The sequence below is a fragment of the Bacillus rossius genome, chromosome 3 (assembly GCF_032445375.1).
Source record: "Bacillus rossius redtenbacheri isolate Brsri chromosome 3, Brsri_v3, whole genome shotgun sequence".
Lineage (NCBI taxonomy): Eukaryota > Metazoa > Arthropoda > Insecta > Phasmatodea > Bacillidae > Bacillus > Bacillus rossius.
In genome coordinates this window covers 47,130,541-47,153,374 of record NC_086332.1, presented here as the reverse complement: position 1 = coordinate 47,153,374, position 22,834 = coordinate 47,130,541, and the positions used below count along the sequence as shown (strand labels likewise).

Sequence of the window (22,834 nt, the reverse complement as noted above, 5' to 3'; positions counted from 1 at the left end):
CTAAATAGCCTTCAGAGAGACAGGCCATTTTATCAACACAGTGTTTTTGACAATGTTGAGCAAATTTTATTTTCACCTAAAACGAATATGTAAAGTGCCTCCATTTTTTTGTTAGTTTATTTTCAGTCTTTTTAACTTTTTATTGTTTTTGGTATGATACAGTAGCTGAGATTTAAAAAAACCAAATTACTGTTCATACCACTGGCAGCAGTTTTTTTGCTTGAAAAGTTCAGCGTGGTAATGGATAGTTGCTTGCAGTTGCTCACTTTACTGTTCTTCTGTTTTCGTTGGTGACGGGCTCGAGTTGAATGTTGTTTAGAGCGACTTCACCACCGCCCAATCCTGACAGAGCCTCCCCAGAACGCAACGTTGAAACCAGGAGATACGGCAGAGTTCTACTGCAGAATCCTGTCCGACCTTCACCCCCATCTTGAGTGGTTCAGGGGCTTGGTGACCGACCTAAACGAGACCATAGAGTCCAATAACTCGGTGAAGGTATTTGTTCTGCGACTGCATGCGACTGCTGTTCGGGGAATCTTTGTCCTGTTCGTGTGTAGCGATCTTGATTAGTTGGTGCATGGGCATGGTGGTTGTACCAGCATGAGTACAGCCGTTGGTTTGCTGCCGGAAACAATTTGTCAATTAGTGAGATAGAAATATTTAATTTTATGAATTTATAGAGACTAATTTGCTTGTAGTGTTAACATTCCTTTAAATAGTTTCTGCTTCAAAAATGTTTAGGAATAAGATTATATGGTGAATTTTGATAAAGCCAAAATAACACCAAAAAGCATGTCAACAGCGAAATGCAAGTTAATACACCATAAAGCACCGAAATGCAACAATAAATCATTAAATTAATAGCCATGTTTAATCAAAAATCAACACAGATGGCAAAAACTGATTCTTTTAATATATTAAACAAATTAAAGTAAATTATAGATGTTATATTCCACGTGCACATCTTTATTACAGATTGGTGACATGCCGCACTTGTACACCAAAACCTGAGTCAGTTGTGCCACACTTAACCTCTTAATCTTCCTTCACTTATTCCCTATAACATAACATATCCCACAATAGAGTTACTAGTAGCAAAATGTATGTACTAAATGGATTGGAAAATATTTCACTTTTATCAATATTGCAACTGTTATTAGTAACTATTTTCAATCGCACATATACTTGCTGATTTATTTTTATTGTTACCAATAATTAGACATTGTTATTACAAATTATTATATTATAAAAGTGCATCATGTGTCAGTCAAAATAACACTGTTTTGGTAAATTAAGTATCATTGAGATGTTTGGCAGGAAGGGTGTGCGGTTACGAAAGCTTTAGTTAAGTTAGTGGGCGCCACCGTGTCTAGGGGGCACGGACCTGGCGGAGACACTTCTCTCGAGACGTGACGTCGCCCGTGTGGGGACATGACTACTTGTTTCCCCTGTGCAGCTTCACAAGACTATCAGAACCTGGTCTACTCTCAGCAACAGGCACGCTATACTGAATGCTCACGTGGGCTCTTACAGTGTCCCACATACCGCTGGTACTCACAGACACACAGGTGATTAGATGAATATGAAAAAATCGAGAAATGCAAAACTGGTATTTATTACATGGTATTATGTTAAACGTCTCATACAGCAGTTATGATTATAAAAAGTAAAACTGCGAAATGCTGTGCAGCATAACCGGTTTATGGAGGATCCAGGCCACTTTGTGGCTGGACAAAAAGGTTCACGTTGATGACAAACTGCACTGAGCGGATTAATACTTAATTAAATTAAGCAGTCATGCCCTCAAGGTAAGCTCCAGGGATACTAGCAAGTGATCTAAATTAAATAAAAGAGAACCGAATTACTATGGTCAGTTGATACAAAGGATGAAGACCCTGGAGTACGGAGAGTGTCCTGTCTCGGGTGACGATGCGAAGCGACTTGGGAGAGACAAGGCCTGAGAGGTGGTTCGCCAGTGCAATGGCGCCAAACTGAAAGTACCGTTAGGCGAACCAGAGTCGTTCGCTGATGTGCATTAGTTAAACACAGAATATTCCCCTCAAAATTACAATTTAATTAATTAAGACTTAAAACCTTTTAAAAATTTACGTAAAACAAATTTAGCTCAGATTAATAACATTTAAGATGGCCGGCGGTATTAAGGATGAGGAGGTGATTACATATTGGGCTCTGTGGGAGCAGCCCTGGACGATGTCAACTTAATAAGTGAGTGTCATATTTGTTGAAAATAGTACTATCTTTATGAATAAACAGAGTTCACAAAAAATAAAAACAATAACACCAAAATCTGTTTTAAAAATAAAATTGGCTATTAAATAAAACCATAAAATCTTGTGCTATCAATGTTGCATTTCCACAAAGTATGAATTTTTAAATAACAAATAGTAAGGGCACATACAGGAATGGAGGCATACTCGTGATTTTTCCTTAACACTCCATCTTTTTTGTTCCCACAGCTAAGAATTTGACTTCATAAATTGACTCCTTTCTATTCAGAACTTTCCTCTTTGGTTACAATTGCAGCTTCACCCTTCAACACTTTGTACTAAACACTAAATAGGAACTAGAGGGACACAAACCTGTGTGGTTTATACTACTCCTCATTCTAAACACTCAGTGAATGTGTCAGCTGATGTGGCAAGAGTCATGAGATGGATCCTAACACCCCGCTTGACTCATATTTATGAGCCCTGAGTCGGTAATCAAGCGGTTAGGATCCATTATAATATTGGAGGTCCTGTCAACACGAGCCTTATGCATAATCTTGGGACATAATGCATTAAAAAACAAACTTTATTTTCACTTGTATGTTGGGAAACAATAAATTAACTTAACACTTATTCTCTAATTTTTTGAGAAATGCATAAAAATAAACTGTCACTGGAAAGCTTCAACTGTCTTGCGCATGCACAGTGATTTAACAATGTTACTTTTGCTAATGATGATGAGGTTTGCATATTATTAATGTTTTCTCACTCAGGTGTAAGGGTACTGTAGTCACATGGGAAGGTATCTTGTTCAAAAGTGGTGTGGTGTACATGCTAGTACCTATCTGATCTTAAATTAGCATCTTACACTTCATAATTACACAAGGTAATCTGTGTTCACCTTAATATTTCACTGTGTTTGAGAATTTAAAAACTGACATTTTAAAAAACTAAAAAAATATAATTTACTTTTTGTGTTTCAAATGTTAGCATGAATTTTACAGAATGGCAACTCACTTGTTTCTGGGAATTTGTGATTGAGAACCTTGTAATTGAAGACTTTCTTCTAGCCCTTTTGTGATATGAAATTAACTTCCCCATCCATTCCTATCTCTTTGACTCTGAATTCTCTTCCACCATTACTGACGTAATTTGGTTTTTCTCTTTTGCCAAACATTCACGATGGACAGACTGTCAATCCAAGTGAGTATGTGTTCCAATGTTTGTTTTAGCCTTGCATTTGTGTTTGGTTGCAATCTGAATGAAAAGCTCATAGTTTAATTTTGTAGAGTGCACTGTAGGTCTAGAAAATTAGAAATTTATTTTTTAAAGCATTCTAGTACAATTTGAATTTACAAAAGTTTGGAATTTGTTGTTTTAAAATTATAACTTATTGGTGTAACCAGAAACTAGTTTTCTCTTTGCAAGTTAGTAACTAAAGATTTTCTTTTAATACTTAGTTTTAACAAATTTCATAATTTTTTCAACAAAAACTTGTAGGCATGTAATTTTGTCAAGTTCAAAACAAAGCTTCTGGATGTACAATAAATTATGCTATTGCAATCTTACTGTTTGTAGAAAAAATTTGGTAAATTGTGCTGTTTATTAGTAAGTTTGTTTTATTTTGCAGAAAAAAATTATTGGTGGAATTACATGTATGCATGCAATTTGTTGTATGTAGTGGTAATGAGAATAGCATCATGTTTTAAATTTAGTGCAAGATGAGTCATCTAATACGTTGATCCGAGATATTTTTTAAACAGTAAACTTGTTATACCATTTGTACAGGAACTTAGTTATGTGAGACTGTCATAAAATAAAAGCATTTACACAATAAAATAAATTAAATTAAAACAAACTGAATACAGAGTATGAATATTTTTTTTCATATCTGGACCAAGTTAAATATTGTTGCTTTGTTTTCTTCTGAAGAAAGTTAAACTTCCCAAAATATACAACATATAATTTTAGATGTCTAGAGTTATTAAAATTGTAATAATTAGTCTCAGAAAATTAGACGATCAACACCTCCACTAAAGAATTCAAATACAGACGCCAGACATTCACTATGCCCATCAAATTTACTTTCTGTGGTCTGTATGTGTAAGCTCTCTCAAATTTAAGATACCTAATGATTTGTTTTGTTGTAATTAGTTAGATGTCTCAGCTTGTCTAACAAACGGTTGTATAGTTCTTGAAGTTGCACTTTTGACAGCTGCACAATGCACATGGGCACTTTCATGTCTGGCTGCAGTTCTGAATTTTAAAAAGTTTTTTTTTGTCATAGGTTCCTTTCATACCAAGTTATTTTAACTAATACTTTTGCATTGCTATCAAATTTTGAGGGGTGCATTTTGTCACCCACTAATCTCAAGTTAAAAGTAATAGCAGCTCAGTCACTATCTGGTTTAATGGTTTCTACAAAAATAAATATGTTCTTTCAACCCTCAGGACTGCAGCCAGCTTGCTTCTTTGAAGCAGTGAAACCAGAGAAATGCTATTAGAATTAGCGAACCAATGATCTGGTAACACCAGGGGCATTCATGCAGCATTATATTTTGGTTGGAGCCACACCTCATGCATGCTTAATATCAACTAAGACAGGGTTCCTACTCTCTTCCCCTAAAATAATTTATTTTAGTTTTCTCTGCTTTTCCTTTCCAACCAAACATTATTTCCCTGTCTCATCACTAAACCTTGTATGAAAACATATTATTATTTTACAGCAAAAACTTAACAATACCCAATTTAACCATACATAACATTTCAAAATTACCATAGAATCTTTTCCCACACAATACACAGTTGCAGTATTATTTCCTTCAATGCTATGCAACAAATTTTGCTGGTCTCTAACATAATATTACTTTATTTGATCACACTTTGAACAACAATATGAGCATGTGAGTGACTATCAACATTTGATCGCGCTTCTATTCATTAAATCAAAACAAATTTAATTTATTGTTAGATCTTTCAAATTTAATTAATACTGAAAATGGATGGGTTTTCAATTACACACGAATTTGCAATTTGAATGCAGACTGATTTTAAGACATTAGAGATACATACTGTATTAAAAATTACCTACCCAGTTTCGTGGCTGAAATTTATTCAGTTTCCCTGTATTTTCCAGGTTCTGAAGAAACCTTTCCAAACCCTGAGTTTTTCCTGTTTTCCAGATTTTCTCTGTCTGTAGGAACCCTGCAAGAGATTTTCAAGAAGAAGCAAGCTTTAAATAAAGTACACCATATATAAGAGTATTAAAAATCAATTCAATTAAGGTGTTTGATTCTTAATTATTTTTTCATTGTGAGGTGTTGTGGCTCCATTAAAATAGGCCCTTTTTTGTAAGCCCCTGGGGTTCTGCTGACTGTAATGAAATGAACTGCTTGGAAATGCACTATTTCTGCATGCACGTGCAAATGAAATGAGTGGTGGTTTATGAAGAAATTGCATTTGATCATGGAAAATATCTTTCAACCTAATACACCTAATACAAGCACAGTTTAGTTCAGCCTGCCATCACATTTTCAGTTTGTGACAGAAGACAAATGCAAAACAGATATTTTTTTGAAAATGTATGTTTCAAGATGATAATTTTTTCACCTTATGTTAAATTTTGATGGTACCTATTTAAAAATTGCTGATGCAAATATGGTCTAATAACTTTATTAAAATTTTTACAAATCTTTTGAAACATGGTTAACTGCACTTGGTATTCAAAAGCCATCAAAAACATTTTATTCGGGACAGTGCTTTGTTATGTCATTTGTAAAACATTAATTTTAAGTTTTTTTTTTTTTTTTTTTTTTGGAATATTATACTATAAGAATGTGGCATGGTTAACATAAAACTTTTTTTTTGTCAACTAAATAGTTTTACCTGCTAAAATCATGAGCTGCTATATAGTTATAATCACTGCCACTGGGTTCTGAAGACTACCGATTGCTAAAATTCCATTTCCCTTCTTGCACATATATCATTAAAAAAATTTAGTGTTGTGAAGCACTTTAGTGTTGTGAGTGTACTTGACTCTTAAATTAATTGTGTTAGTATGTCAAGCACCAGGGGCAAAAATCTGTAGGAATCTCTGAAGGGGCCCACAGAAATATGTTTATCATTCCCATTTCAGTTACAGTTTTGCAAGCACAAACGGGCCCCCTCAGTGAGAGAGCCTGCCTGTCTCACCCCCCACCACCCACCCCCAATATTAATGCCCATGTCAAGTTCAAAAAAAAAAACTCTGAAACTTATTTCATTTTTTTATTATTTTATTGTTATGTTGATCAAAACTCGGGGAGTTTAAAGAGAAAATAGTCACAGCCCTCTGCCCTTGAGCAAGATAGTGCTTTATACTCAGAAATATTATTAATTTTCTTAAGTTATTTGATTGTAATGCTGAAGCCTTTAACAGTGATGGTTACTTTTATAGTCTGGTGGAGATGACTTACACCCAGAAGTCCTCATGCTTTACAATGTGACATATGAAGACGAGGGTTGGTACACCTGTGTAGCAGGGAACAACCTTGGCATCACCTATGCCAGTGCCTACCTGCAGGTTGTTGATGGTAAGGATTTTATAAATTCAGTTAGTCTTGAGAAAGGTTACATGTCACCTTTCATGTGGAACTCATTCGTAAAATCTGTTCATAAATAACTTCGAGACAGTTTGACATTTTATCATTTGTAAGTTGCGTCTGGATGGAGGGGAGAGGTAACATTACCTTGAGTCTAACATGTACAATAAGCACTTGATTTTTCTCAATTAGATGTAGGACCATTTGAATGCTCAACTGCGTACAGCTTGTTCATTTTGCTTTATAGATTGCACAGAAATAATGTTTATAAGTTTCTTGTGCAAAAAAATTATCTTGAAGTTGTTTATAGTGAACTGTTTTAAAGCCCTACTAGAGTTCTAATATCAGTTCCTTCCTTGTCAAAATCAATGCTGATGTGCACCTAATGATTTGTCTCCACACATCAGACACATAAAACTATTAAATATGAGGTTTGAAACATAATTATTTAATTATTTTTCAAATTATTTCTTTAATTTAAATAAAATAAAGCGTAGCAAATTTTACTGTAAAACAATACAAATTCTCTGTGAATTAGATGTTAACAAGTTGTATAATAGGTAGGGACAATGATGTGGTGAATTGCAATAAAGCTGAAATAACACCGAAAAGCATGTCGATACATCATATAACACCGAAAAGCAACAAAACCAATCATGAAATTCATTAGCACATTTAATCAAAACTCCATTTAGATTACAAAGACATAATATTTTAATCTATTAAATTCAATGATTGCAAATTTAGCACGCAATTAGTACCAAAATGCATGTACCAAATAGATTGGAATTTTTTTTGTTGCTTTTTTGGTATTTCAACTGTTATTAGTAACTAATGTATACTGTACAGCATTGGAACATTTTACAAACATACATATACTTGCTGATTTATTTTTATTGTACCCAGTATTTTGACATGCTTTTTACAAATTATTACATTGTTAAAGTTGCAACTTGCATCAATTTTTTTAAAGTATCACCAAACAAGGAAGTGTTGTATTTGTTGAAAATTGTGCTAACCCTATGAATAAACAGAGTTCATTAAAAATAAAAACAATAACACCGAAATCTCTAGTTTAAAAAACAAAATTGGCCTAAAAATAAAACAATAAAATCTTGTCTCTAACAATAGGTTCTCTTAACACATTAGTCTTTACCAATATCTTGTATGTTCATTCATTGAGCTGCACAGTTTTTTTCAAAGGTTGATTTCAAAAAACTGACCGTAAAAGCAAACAGACGAACTACAGCGTAAAAGTATTTGTGTGGGGGCTGCCTCTCCGAGGTTAGTTATTGTGCCCGTGCCCCGTGCAGACCTGGACCCCGTGGTGTCCGAGCCGCTCCAGCAGCAGTCCACGCTGGTGAAGATCCTCGCCGGCGTCCTCTGCACCATGTTCCTGGCCGGCATTGTCATCGTCATCGCGATCTCCAGGAAGTTCAAGAGGCAAGCGTTCACGCAAACGTTCCTGTCGCACAATCAGTTTGGCTTCGAATCACACTCAACTTTACCTTAAGTTCAGTCTCTTGCTCTCACATCACCTCACAGAAACATCACAAGCACTGCCGAAATATCGTTCAAGGGATTCAAAACTCAGATTCCCTCAAAGATTTTTGTTTCCGGCAATTTCTATATTTTATTGAATATAATTTTTTCGGTCATTACTTTTGGTGGCTGTGGTGTTTCCACGGCAATTGTATTTGTATTTGACCCGAATTAGGTCGAAAAGCTTTTTAAATTCAGTTTCATACTTTTAAAATAAAAATAAACTAAGAATAAACAAAATATCTGTAACAAACTAAATGTCTTTAATAAAATGTACTAACTGAAATGGTTCCAGTACTTAGAAGTGTGTGAAATGCCTTTCAATAACACTACATTTTTGAAAATCATTCAAATGTTCCAACTAAGTAGATACAAAAAATATTTGGTAGTTTGAAAAAAATTTAAAATCAGAGCTCTATCGATTCACAAAATATTGCCGATATGCTGATATGCTGATACAACTGATGCCAATTCGCCAATTCACCAATTCCGAACCGATACAGGAGAAAACACATTTTGATTAAAAATTTTTTTAAATTTACTAGATTACCCTAAAAAAACTCATTTTAAGAAAAGCATGCAATGCAAAAGCACATGTATTTTAGTTTATAAATGGAACATAAACTCGTATTTTTAGCTTGTTTTCATTTGTTTGTTGATGACACGTTAGTTGCTTATTAAAACACAAATTTACGAATGGAGACTGGAAAATTTAATTATTTAATATGTAATTATATTAAATAATATTATTTAATAATAGATGACCATGAAATATATTAATTCACAAAATACAAATTTTAAAAAATGAATTAAAATGTGCAAAAAGGCAAGACTTTGTACATGTTTACAATTCAAGAATGGGAATTCCAATACCATCTTAACGTGTGTGGCAGCAAAAATTTACGGTACTAAAAATTTATACGGAAATGTGTTTCATGTGGTCACTTTGCACAGGAAACAGTAAAAGTAATTTAAGTTATGTTGATTGGGTTATTATACACTTATTATATTTTTAATTTCATTTCAAAAACTTTGCATAATTAATTAAAAAAGTACCCGTCACAATATTACGAACATTTCTTTGCAGTTCAAGCAGTTGGTATTTTCTATTTGTAGTGGTAGCCATGCTAAAAAAAAAAGCAAGTTTTTATCAACTTTACCGTGCTGCTGATATATTTAATTAAGATGTATCAGCTTTAAGAATGTTCTTAAAACATAGGATATTTAAGTTTGATATGTACGGCTGGCACAAATAGCTAAGAAATTATGCAAGTTCAAAGTATGTAGTAGTAGGAAAAGTGAAAAGGGTACTGGTGGATTGTTAGGTTATGACAAGCACTTTCATTTTTTAATAATATGGGCCGAAATTAACAAGTGTATAGTGAATCGGCAGAAATGCTGATTCAACTAAATATCGGCACAGCTCTACCTATGATTGTACAGTCACATTTTAGAATTTTAGTTGCATTTATTGAATTACAGTGAATATTGGATGTCAACTTTAAAATAAAAAAAGACCAAAATGATTCTACATCTAGTCTATAAGTACCTGTGAAATATAACAATTGGTCGTTTGGTCGAGTGGCCAACTTCATTCAGGAGATTGTGGGTTCAATTTCATCCACCTGCACCAAGGGGTTCTTTCAAAACCTTTTCCTGGGTATGGTATCTTCATGTAACATGTCAGTATTGATAGGACATTTTGCCTGGTTGGTAGCGATCACACTTCTGTTTGTAGGGACGAGAAGAAGAAACTGCAAGCTATAGAGACGGCACGAGCGGCTGTGGTGACACAGTGGACCAAGAAAGTGATAGTGGAGAAGCAGAGTCTGACAAACTCTGACGTCCAGGAACCACTGGTGAGTAAACACATTAGTCAGAGGTATTATACATGTCGGTTTAAAGTTTTTAAATTAGTACTACCTACTAACTTACTGAAAAATTGTTACTGTATTTCTTCAAATAACTTTAAATGTTAATTTTTTACTCACATCATTGTAACAAACCTCAGTTTTCATATTGTTACGATTTACCGTGGGTTCGTAAAGGATAGCCCAATTAAAGATTTTATTTCACACACACAGTTTTATTTATTACCACTACTTGTCACTTACATACCTCGCTGGGCCGCACCTCTGGCGCAACTCTCGCCGCAGCACCCCTCGTGGATCTCCGCCGCGGGACTCCATCGCTGTCACACCCTTCGCCGAGATCCCACTCGACGCCTCACTCGAAACTTCGCTCGGGACTCCGCCGCGCCTGCGACTCTATCGCCCGGAAACTCTGCCGCGGGAAAACTCCAGACTCCACTGAACTCACTCACTCCCTGTCCTGGAACCTTCGTCCAAGGACTTCGCCACTCTGCCGCACCCGCTGCACTATCGCCCGAAAACTCCGCCGCGGGAGAACTCCCGACTTCACTCCGAACTCCACTAGACTCACTATTGGCATCCTTGGGCGTATATATAGGCCCCAGCGAAATTCCAGAACTCATGAGAGCGGCCGGGGCCTGTCGCGTCATTGCGAGCCGTCCTAACGGCAGAAATCTCTCGAAAACATGTGTCGGCGGCTCGCGCAACTCCCAGCTGTCCGGTGTCAGTTACGTTTCAAAGGCAGGGTGCCGCGCGGGGGGAGCGGAGGGCTGGAGGGAGATAAACCGGCGACCCAGGTGCGCACGGCACATCTCATGTTACAGCATGCACCTGCGCGTGACGCGGCCTTGCTAACGTTCATAACAATATTATAGTGTCCTTAAAACTTTTCTTTCTATTTAATAAAAATGTTAGTAAAATATCACATAACAAATGTCTTACAATAATAAAAAAAATTCTCATTCATGATTCAATATATTATGTGTAGTAATGTAATTTAGTTTTGCATAATGTATCACTGTGTAATGCTTCGGGATCTTTCAAGTCGAGCCTTGGGTTGGTGGAGTTCTTTTTTTTATTCTTATTCACCACGGAACACAAACATATTAAGCTTCATCATCACTCTCATCCACCATCGTTATCTCCATAGAGTAAAAAAAAAAAAAAAAAAACACATCTGGCCATACCAACCTTCACAAACTAAATTCTCTACACAAATAAAATACCTTCCAGGTAAAAATATAAAACATCAAAAAACCCTTAGCCCGGGAGTGCAAACACTTTACAACCCCTCAGGTGAACTGACGTACAATTTTACAATGATACTAAATTAAAAATTTACCTGAAGTTTACCTCTAAATTGAACACACTGGATTGCTAGAAACAAAAATCTAGGCCTGCCGTAGTCACTCCCTTCCTGCCATTTCTACTAGTCTTGTTATACATGACAACAAAAGTTTCAACCTGTCCGTCTAAATTAACATGACATTCTCACACAAACTGAACAACCAGAGTGGCAATGATACTACAACACTTCCCTTAAATTAACATGACATCTTCACACAAACTGAACAACAAGAGTAGCAATGATTGTTACAACACTTTCCCTTAAATTAACATGACATCTTCACACAAACTGAACAACAAGAGTAGCAATGATTGTTACAACACTTTCCCTTAAATTAACATGACATCTTCACACAAACTGAACAACAAGAGTAGCAATGATTGTTACAACACTTACCCTTAAATTAACAATCATACCATGCCTATGCATAAAATCCACACCAACTATCACTTCTTTAGTTAACATAGGTATAACTAAGCAATTCGCCCTGTAAATTTCCTCCCCTAGTCGAAAATCCAAAAAAATTTGTTTGTTTACTTTTTTACTTTTTCCTCTGGTAGCCCCAATCACGGTAAGTTGTGGCACCGGCAATACCGGATAAGTGAACCCATGCTTATTTAAAGCTGTTAAGAACTGTTCAGAAATGCCTGATACTTCTGATCCCGAGTCGAAAAGGATAGCAATATCCTGGTCTCCGATCCGGCATAACAATTCCGGTACCGGTCCGCTGTTGGGCGTCTGTGTTTCTTCTGATAACAAAAATTCCCTCTCGTCAGTAAACATTGCTGCAGCCATGTGAACAGCATCCCGCTCTTCTGCCTGTCCTTTACCTTGGATCGTCCTGGCCTGGCTGCTTAGGCTTGACGATCCCCACCGTTTCCCAAGCAAGTATTGAGTTTGTCATTATTATGCCCTACCTGTCCGACTCCCATGCTTTCCCCCGATCTACTTTCTCCCTGCCCTGTTCCTGCTTCTTTACACTCTTCCCCTTCTGCCAATCCGCCACCGCTTTTCCCGTTTCTCCAATTTCCTTGCCACCGGCTGTTACCAAAATATGCCCCTTTGCCAGGCCTGTTTCCTGAATAGCTTGGGTTATAATTTGTGCTATTATTACTGTTCCAGTCTTGAGATTTTCCATTTTGATCCTGAAACCCACCTTTCATCTTGTCCTGACTACCACTTCCCCCACTCTGATTCTGTTGGTGCCAAGGGCTTCCCCTTTGGTCCCTCCTCGCATTAATTCTGTCTAGTTCCTTCAGCACCTTCCGCAGTTGTTCCACCGTTGATACATCTTTCCCTACCAACGCCTCCTGCACACTTTCAGGGGTCTGTGAATACACTAAGGTTACAATTTCCTCCTCACTGAACGGTGTGTTGTAGTACTTGCTTCGCTCTACCACATTACTTAGGTGAGCCTCAAGTTGCCCGGCCATACATCTCCCCTGGTATAAGTTTGCCCTATCGATTCCTTGTATTCTTTTCCCCCAATATTCCGTTGTAAATTCTCTTTCGAAATCCTGGAGGTGTGATATTCGAGTTTCAATGAGCCGCAGCCAGTTTTCCCCCACCCCCACTATGGATCTTTTTGCTACTATCACTTGCTCCTCCTCCGAACATCCATATACTGAAAAAAATTCATGTAACCTTTCCAAGTGTTTTCTAGGGTGAGTTCTGTCCTGCCCTGAAAACTTTGGAATGTCCCCGTTATGATACGGCTGTGTAAATCTCATGTTCCGACAACTACTCCCTGCTTTGCACCCCCCAGACCTTTCTCCTTCCAATTTTCCAATTCTCAGATTGAGTTGATTCACCTCTGTCTGGTTGCTGTTGATTTTTTGTTCCCATGTGCTCACATCCGCCTGCACCTGAGCAAAACCTTCTTCCCTGATCTTACGTTCTTTGGGTAATTCTGATTTACTCTTTCCTAGCTCATGCCTTATGAGTGCAATTTCCCCCTGACTATTGGCAATTGCTGACTCTAGTGTGGTTGCCTGCTGCACCAATCTATCTGTTTCCACGTCCTGTTTTCTTACTTCTGCCCCCAAACTCTCCATTTGTTCACTTGCCTTAGCTTGCCATACTCCTACTAGGCCTATTGTGTCCTCAATTTTGTTGAGTCGGTTAGCATAGCGAGCCTCAAACGCCCTCTGCTTTTCCCCAAACTCCACAAACTCACCTTTCACTGCTGATCGAAATTCTTCAAATTTCCTACTTTGCTCATCGAATCTTTTGCTCTGCTCGTCAAACATGCCCCTGATGAAGGTCACTAGGTCCACAGTCCCTTCACCGAGTGGCGGAGGTGTAATACTACTCTCCTCGTCACTTTTGGTTTCATCCATTTGGTTTTTTGCTTCCCCCTGCTCCTCGGTTTCACTTATTACCTCCACACTTACTACAGGACAATTATTACACATATCAGCTCCAGCTGAGTTTGATGCTATGCGGCCCTAGTAATTATTGGTGTCATATTTTTTTTGAACTCTACACTTACATAACCTTACAACTGAATGCTACTCAATACTTCGTTTTTCCTTTCAAACGGCACACAGGCCTGCAACATAAAATTAATTACTGTAAACAACCTGATTAAGTAGTAGGCTATCACAAATAACCTGGCAGGAGTGACTATGCCATTATTGCTACCCTCCTGTATTCGGCAATGATATAATTTTCTTAACCTTAGTACCCAAAGAAAACGAGAAAAAACAATAGCACACACACTCTGGTCATGGGCCTCCTTTCAACATATTAACACTTTAACTTCATTTATCACAGTTTGGGGTTGGATGGAGCTGACCTTATGTCCTTCTGCTGCTGTTATTCCTTGTCGATTACACGTTAAGTGCTCCCGCGATGCTTGCCGATTTCAAAAGCCGCCATTTCCTTTTGTTGTACTCGTGGTAGAGGTGGGTCGAAAAGTATCAACCTGATACTTTGTCACTGATACGCACCTGTATCAGGAATGGCAAACAAATACACTTGAAAAGTATCAAGTACTTTAGTATCAGTTCAGAATTCGCCTTTTTACGCTCGAGATGACGGCACGGAGGATGTGTACCCTCTAACTCGTGGTCAGCCGCCGCCGCTTCTCCACTCACCACGCCGACTTCAATTTCTTATCCATTGCTTAAGTTCCCCGAGTACTGCTATTCCTCAGGTCCCTGTTCGGGCGCCAAATTATGTAATGCTTCGGGATCTTTTAAGTCGAGCCTTGGGTTGGTGGAGTTCTTTTTTTTATTCTTATTCACCACGGAACACAAACATATTAAGCTTCATCACTCTCATCCACCATCGTTATCTCCATATTTTTTTTATTTTTATTGTTTGTATGGTTAACGGCTTTCGCCCACAACCATAACTAAATCATTCCACTCTTTATCATATCGTAGCAATCAAATCTCTTACTGTAAATTAACACCCATGCCTTACCCGGGACTCGAACCCAGAACCCCTCGCACCGTAAGCTGGTGTGCATCCGACTACGCTACGGAGGTCGGCGTTATCTCCATAGAGTAAAAAAAAAAAACAAATAAAAAAAAAACACATCTGGCCATACCAACCTTCACTAAATTCTCTACACAAATAAAAATACCTTCCAGGTAAAAATATAACACATCAAAAAACCCTTAGCCCGGGAGTGCAAACACTTTACAACTGATTACATACACACTTAATACATCTCAGTAAAAATATATACACATACTAAAATCATTTTCAAATTTCATTGCTAGTCTAAATTTTAACTTTTTAGGAAACTTGCGAAAGCATTCTAAAGAGCAGAGATTAGGCTTTTAACTAGGATTTTTTTTTTACATTTGTGCCAAAACAATTTTGGTTTTCCATTTCTTTTGGGTAATCAGAAGTGTAATAGGTACATACAGGGACTCTTTATAGACTTGGTGATTGTATGTTAGGTTTATGTGAATTCCAGATTTTTAGTTCAAATTAAATTAGAATACAAATGTCAAAATATTCTTGAATACCACTACTATCTCATTTGAATAGCAAGAGTGGGAGTTTATTTTGAAACATTTCTATGATTAAAATAAATATTTTAATAAATACTTGTACACAATTTTATAAATGGCAATATATATATATATATTAAACAATGATTATAAATATTACAACAAAATTAAAAATTAAGTTTCATTTCTAATTTTTAGGGATTGTTTTTTTACAGTAGTTCCAAATTGCTTATTGTTTGCTTGTTTAAAACTTGTTACATCTCACCACCTCCGGCTAGCTCAAAATTAGGTGATGAGTGAACATACAGGTTAGTAGCAGGTCACGAAGTAATTCGTAGACAGTGTTTGATGTATTACCTGTTGTTTTTTATTTACATAAAATCAAAATATCATAGTTAACTGAACAAACACAAAAAAAAATGTAAATGTACATCCAGAAAAGATAAAACACGGAGCCATCGTCCGACCACGGCCTGCTCGACCCAGTGCTCGAGCAATGACTGCTCGGCACAATGACTGCTCGGCACAATGACTGCTCGGCACGGTGCTCGGACAATGACTAACTATGCAGCCTTCCTTCCCTTTGTGCAGGCAGTGTCCTGGGCTTGCTGACGTAATTCTCAGCCAATCACAGCGCATGGCAACAGAAACTTCCACAAAATTCTGAAATCTGTTCCCACGACCCAGCAATTTTGTCTCTCTCTCTCACACACACACTCCCGTGACCGTGACTCAAATGCCTAGCGTGTTAAACAAAGCCTCTGTCATGGAAATAACGAAGGAGAATTACGTCAGCACGCCTTCCCACACAAAGAAGCCAGCAAAAAAAAAAAAAAAAAACTTGAAAAATAAACTGATGCATTATAAAAACAAAAGCATTAAACCAGGTGAATTACGTTTACAATACATGTCATGGTCAGTTCAAAATTACTTCTATAAGGAAAAACTTTACATAACTTGATAACCTAACCTGAAAAAAGGCAACAATTTATAACAAATTATTATTACTGGATTGTCGTGGGAAAGGCTGTAATCTGGGTTGTTACAAACTTATTGAAAATTTTCCATATTGTGGACTGTCTTGTAGTCTGAACTTTAGTCATTTCAGGCAGTAATACAACAAAATTTGTATGAAGACGTTTTTACCTTTATAGTGAACATAAATGACTTGCACAAGGTGATATGCAATTGCTTCACTACTACACTTTGACGCAATTCATTATTTTGAAGTGTAATTATTTGAAATCTAATCCAGTACGATTAATGAATTGTTCATTTTGATGTTTGAAACGTTGAATACTCCAACGGCCCTGTTGTGCGGTGTGCACAGCTGATGCCGGTGGTGAAGATCGAGAAGCAGAAGTCGCACAGCACCCACCAGGTGAGCAACTCGTCCGGCTCGGACCTCATGATGATCTCGGAGTACGAGCTGCCGCTGGACTCGGAGTGGGAGTTCCCGCGGGACCGCCTGGTGCTGGGCAAGTCGCTCGGCGAGGGGGCGTTCGGGAAGGTGGTGAAGGCAGAGGCACACGGCATCGTACCCCAGGAGCCCTCCACCGTTGTGGCGGTCAAGATGCTCAAAGGTGGGTCGCTTCATTCTGACTGCAACTCGCTGGAGGTAGAGAAATTCTCTTAGAATTACTGTGGAGCCAATTCTAAATCCATGATCGGTTGATCAGTTGATCCCACCAATCCCGGTGAAATTAACCGATTCAGAATACAATTTTTTTGGAATCGTTGGTTGATTCTTTCCTTATAGCAAACCCTATCGCTATATTGTAACATGGGTATTAAGGTCAAGCCCTGAATATTTTTTGATTATTTTTTGCACAATTAGTAGAGACCAGATTATATAGTGAATTGATATTAAACCAAAATAACAACGCAAAGCATGTCAATACAACATGTAACAATAAAATGCGAGTTAATGCACCATTTAGCATCAAAATTTAACTGAAAACATTAAATCAATCAGAAGTTTGACAAATCTTATATCAAATTTTAAAATGATATATTTTATTATTGTAAATACATTTAAAGTAATTTAATTTGCATGATTTTTGTACAAAAATGTATGAACTATATGTACATGGGTTGGAAAAATTTAATATTAAAGTTGTTTGATTTTGCAATTTTTTTTTAAAGACATTTTGACACTAATGGTCAGCACAATAATTTTCAAACACACAAAAATTTGCTTATATAATTTTTATTTATCTCAGTAGTTCTATTTTAAACATGCTTATTAGGAACTAATGGTTTTATGCTGTAGTGCATAATGTGTCAGATAAAAGTGACTATTTTGTTGAAATATGTAGGTACTAAGAAATATTTTACATTCATATTTGTTAAATAATACACATATCATGAATAAAGATGTATAAAATTAAGTATAAAAATAAAAACAATAACACCAAAATCTCCCGTTTTAAAAACATAATAGACCTTTTTAAAAATCCATAAAATTTTGTTCCTAACAATTAGTTGTGATATTTTTAATCAATCAGAATTGTACTTACTATGAATAGCAATAGAACAGACATTAATGAAGACAGAAAATAATAAATCAGACAAAAACAACTGTAACAAAAAATTCACCAAAAAATTCCACAATGTGGCCTAGATCTTCCTGTTATTGTTTAGGCTGGGTTTATAAACTTTACAATAAACACAAAGGATAAAAAACATAACACACACAAGAAAACTACGGTAGTTATCAAAACATTAAATAACAACACTTCAAAAACTGACAACTTAAAACTGTAAAACTACAGAGAATAATTTAGGAAATAATTTTTCATCTGGCTTTATCACCATATCTTGATAAATTTTCTTTAACGAAAATGTGATGCATGAACGCTTGTCGTACAGAGAGTTCCCTGTTCTTATTTTTTTTTTTAATTTCTTGTAATCATGGGCGTAGATCCCGGGACGGCCATGGGGGCCCGGGTACCCCTGGAATCTGCAAGCCCCTCTCCAAGGTAGCTCGCTTGCACATGCAAAATCGTAACTGTGGAACAGGAATGATAAATATAATCCCTGGTGAATCCTACAGATCTTCACCCCTGCTTGTAATAATTGTAAATCCATTACATTATTGTATGTAATTATATTTGTAAAAAAAAAAGAAACATGTTTTCATATCAAGTAAGATCGTATATAAATTAGGAGGACTTTGGTGGATATTCATTATGATAAAGATTATGAACTCTTTTGGGAACTGACTGAACACCAGAATACAAGAAGTGAACGCAAGGCAACTGTTCCAGAGGGCCACACGGACTCGGAGATGATGGACCTGGTGTCGGAGATGGAGATGATGAAGATGATCGGCAAGAACACCAACATCATCAACCTGCTGGGATGCTGCACGCAGGACGGGCCCCTGTACGTCATAGTGGAGTACGCCCCCCACGGCAACCTGCGCGACTTCCTGAGGCAGCACCGGCCGTCCTCCGGCTACGAGCCGGCCATCGGCTTCGACGGCAAGGACAAGAAGACGCTCACCCAGAAGGACCTGGTGTCCTTCGCGTACCAGGTGGCCAGGGGCATGGAGTACCTCGCGTCCAGGCGGGTGAGCTCCCAGTGACTCTGCTTGGACAGTACGCACTTCCTTCAATTTAAGGGGGCTAATACTGAACATATATTTTCCAATTTGTTTCTTTTTTTCAAACTGAACAATTGATTTTCATGGGATTTCTGATATCACTGTGTATTTAAATGTGCATACTCTTGCTCCCCGTTTGAATTATTTATGCCTGAATTCAAATACAAAACATCCTCTTCACCATATCGCCTCTGTGATTCATGCATTGCTTTAATTTTTCTTTTAGTAACAATATTTAACTTCTGTGAGAATTAACTTTTATACATGCTTTTATTCTACATGTGCTGTGGAAAACTGTATGGAAGTCATATACTAAAATAATTACTGCACTGTTTAGTTGTGAACACACAAGTGTTTGGGTCCCCAGTGCATTCATCGCGACCTGGCTGCCAGGAACGTGCTGGTGAGCGACAGCTACGTCCTGAAGATTGCGGACTTTGGCCTGGCGAGGGATGTGCACTGCCACGACTACTACCGCAAAACGACAGACGGGAGGCTGCCCGTGAAGTGGATGGCCCCCGAGGCTCTGTTCCAGCGGGTCTACACCACGCAGTCTGACGTGTGAGTGTTGCTCAGCTGCTCTGGCACCACGCCTGTGCCAAGCGTCCGCTACACGAATAAAAACTGGCACGTCACGATACGAGGCTGGAACATACAGTAAAATATTTTTTACCCAGCAGCTGCTGTCCTAACCTTAAAGTAAATTTAGATGCATTCCGTGGTAGTGTTTGTTTTCCACGCTGACAAAACTTTTGAAATTCATTTCCCACAAAGAGTTAATGGGAAAAATATTTTTTTTTATCTATCTATATAAATAAATATGTAAATGTTAGTTTGTACAAAATATTAAATCTCTGAAAGTTCTTCACTGATTGCTTTGAAATTTTGAAACAATGTTGCATTTATATACGCACATGTTTTTATATTGTTACAAACTAATGTGCGGAGAACTGGGTTCGTAAGGGATAGTCCAATTAAGTTTTATTACAGTTTTATTAATTACTAATATTTACAGTACTAGTAAATAATTGTACTTAAAATTGACCAATCACCAATCACTGACACTTAAAAATGCTTACTCGCAAGTCGCTCAATGTCAAGTTCCACAGTTAACATTCCTCACTGGAACTAGGCTCAACAGTGGTTCGCCCCTTACCTCATGCCTGTCCACACAAACAGTCTTACAACACACAGTTGCATTCTCTCGATCCCGTCACTCCGCATTGTGCCACTCTCGAGGGGGTCTCTCACCCTCTTCGCCGATATTACACTTCCCTTCACTCACGGAACTCTTGCGGCGGCCAGCATTGCTGCTTAAGTACTTTGGGCGCTCTTCTCGATCCAACGAGAGATGCCGTGATGAGTCATGTCATTCCGGGCCAACTCGGCGTCCAAAACATTGAGAAAGGCGGTGTTTATTCTCACCACTCCGCGCTGCGGCCCGCAGAATTCTCAAGGCTGCTCAGCGATAGATAACAGCGCCAAGGAAGGACAATGCACAGGGAGCGGAGGGGGGAAGGGGGGTAGCAATGACCCATGTATTCCGGCCAGGCCTGCATGGCATGCCTTACGCCATTAGACAGCACGTGACACCAGTGGCCGTCAGCCAGCTCCGAACTTGGCATCGTGGCCTGGTCTCTCGCATTCGTAATATGATGATAAAAAAATATAAACAAATAAAAAACGAGCATGTGTAACTCAGTACATGTGATAGAAGTGAAACTTCTTTGGCAATTCAAACCTCGACTCATAAAGTGCTTTCTTTATATCTCTTTGGCATTAGAAACGTCTCTAAACAATGTTTCACGAAAATGTTGCATTAAAATTTGGCCTTGAAATTGTAACTTAAAATTTACTCTCATCACGCCCCAAGAAGTTTAACTACAAAATTTGTGAAATTAAACATATTAGAAATGTGTGCTTTCACTTTTATTTCTTTTCCATTTAGTAACCAGACTGAGCCATAGCAATGATTGACCAGGTGTAGCTAGTACTGAATAAAAATGATATGGTCTTTACTTATAAGTTTGGAGTAAAATGGCACTGTAATAATTCACTGGACTCACATTCAAGAGGACTTGGGTTTGAATATCAGTTTGGTCAGCCTGGTTTTGGATTACCATGTTTCCTAGTCACTCCATTCACAGTCACACTGTCACACTGGAATGGTTCCTCACCCAGGCCATGGTCAATTATATTTCCCAATATTTCTGATTAGTGTCGCACCTTGCTTTCAACAAGACATGAAAATTAAATTAGATAAATTCCCTTTCTTTGAGAGGAAGAAATAATATCAAAAATTATGAAATTAGTGGACTAGCATCATTTTCAAATTTTTCCAGATCATTTTATTTGTCACTAGTTCAACCATGATTTCTCTGACGATAAAGCTAAACAAACCTACAGGTAATAATTTTTTTTGCTTTCCACGATGTAGTGTTGGTTATACCTTGGCCTTGTTCGTTGAAAGATAAAGAAGATGCTGGCAACGAAACTGGTTTCAAGAAATGGTAAATAATCATAAATGTTCCAGGTGGTCGTATGGGATACTTCTGTGGGAGATCATGACGCTGGGTGGAACGCCGTACCCATCCGTGCCATCAGTGGAGAAACTTTTCCAGCTTCTGCGAAGTGGGCATCGCATGGAGAAGCCACCATGCTGCTCTCTTGAAATGTGAGTTTTCTGTTTTTATTGTATCTTTTTTATAACATATCAACTCCAAATACATTTAACTTTAAAAAATTTTTTTAACTTCTTAATGAAAGTTTGATTTTATCCTGTGGCATAGTCCCATTACATTAAAACATTTCTGCACAAACTGCAAAGTCATATAAAAAAACTGAAACTAGCAGAGAGTTTTTTGAAATAAAATTTATATGGATTTTTTTTATTTGCTAAGATTTACAGTCAGTGGCCAAATCATTGCAAGTGCCCATACACTTTTTCGTACCTATTTACTACTTTAATACTGTTCAGTAGTTTTTTCTAACTTTTTAAGACAACACAAAAATTAATTAAGAAATTAAAGTAGAAGACTTTCTTTGCCCTATGTTAACCCTAAATAATTAAAATAAAATAATGTTATAATCAAATGCATTTACTTTCATTACCACTTTAAATTAAATAAAAATTATAAATAATTAATTTAAACCAATTAAAATAGTTCTCTTCTTTCCTGTGAAATTTTCTGAATAAAGGTTTACCTGTATTCTGATGTTGGTTTCAGCTACATGTTGATGAGGGACTGCTGGAGCTACCAGCCCAACGAAAGGCCCACATTCAAGGAACTGGTCGAGGATCTGGACCGAATCCTCACCATCACCGCTAACGAGGTGAGAGGGGATGTGTCAAAGGAACACAATTTGAATCGGGGGGGGGGGGGGGGGGGGGGGCGAACATAACCAGCAATTATAGCAATTAAACGAGTTCACTTTTACATAAATATATTCCACAGTTTTGTAAGTATACAGAATTGCAAATGTATTTTTTTTTCCTAGTAAAATTATGAGTTATATTTTTTAAGTCTAAAACAACAAAGACTTTTCATAATCCTGGGGGGGGGGGGGGGTGGGGGGGGGGGGGGGGGGAAATCAAACCTTAGCAAAGAATTGTCACTGTTGTTTCATTTTACAAAAACATTTATTAATATTAGTTAAAGGATAGAAGTATTCACGTAATCCTTCATTTAA

At 37.4% G+C, this 22,834-nt stretch overlaps 1 protein-coding gene and 1 long non-coding RNA gene across 4 annotated transcripts in view; one reads left to right on the top strand and one right to left on the bottom strand.

The window, feature by feature from the left end:
- Window positions 1-22,834, top strand: part of LOC134530614 (fibroblast growth factor receptor 4-like) — a 314,560-nt gene that overhangs the window by 287,391 nt on the left and 4,335 nt on the right. For 2 of the 3 annotated variants that reach the window (XM_063365607.1, XM_063365608.1), the window contains exons 14-21: window positions 6,664-6,799; window positions 8,122-8,251; window positions 10,089-10,209; window positions 16,868-17,120; window positions 18,807-19,111; window positions 19,512-19,705; window positions 21,678-21,818; window positions 22,372-22,477. In XM_063365607.1, coding sequence (XP_063221677.1) covers window positions 6,664-6,799; window positions 8,122-8,251; window positions 10,089-10,209; window positions 16,868-17,120; window positions 18,807-19,111; window positions 19,512-19,705; window positions 21,678-21,818; window positions 22,372-22,477 — 1,386 coding nt within the window. Of the gene's footprint in view, window positions 1-319; window positions 496-6,663; window positions 6,800-8,121; window positions 8,252-10,088; window positions 10,210-16,867; window positions 17,121-18,806; window positions 19,112-19,511; window positions 19,706-21,677; window positions 21,819-22,371; window positions 22,478-22,834 lie in introns of all 3 variants that reach the window. The other variant, XM_063365609.1, reaches the window with a different exon arrangement.
- LOC134530616 (uncharacterized) lies at window positions 33-8,599 on the bottom strand. Its single transcript, XR_010074845.1, has 3 exons — window positions 8,032-8,599; window positions 5,320-5,432; window positions 33-621 (listed from the first exon to the last, which is right to left on the bottom strand). It is a non-coding gene; the product is annotated as an uncharacterized LOC134530616 (long non-coding RNA).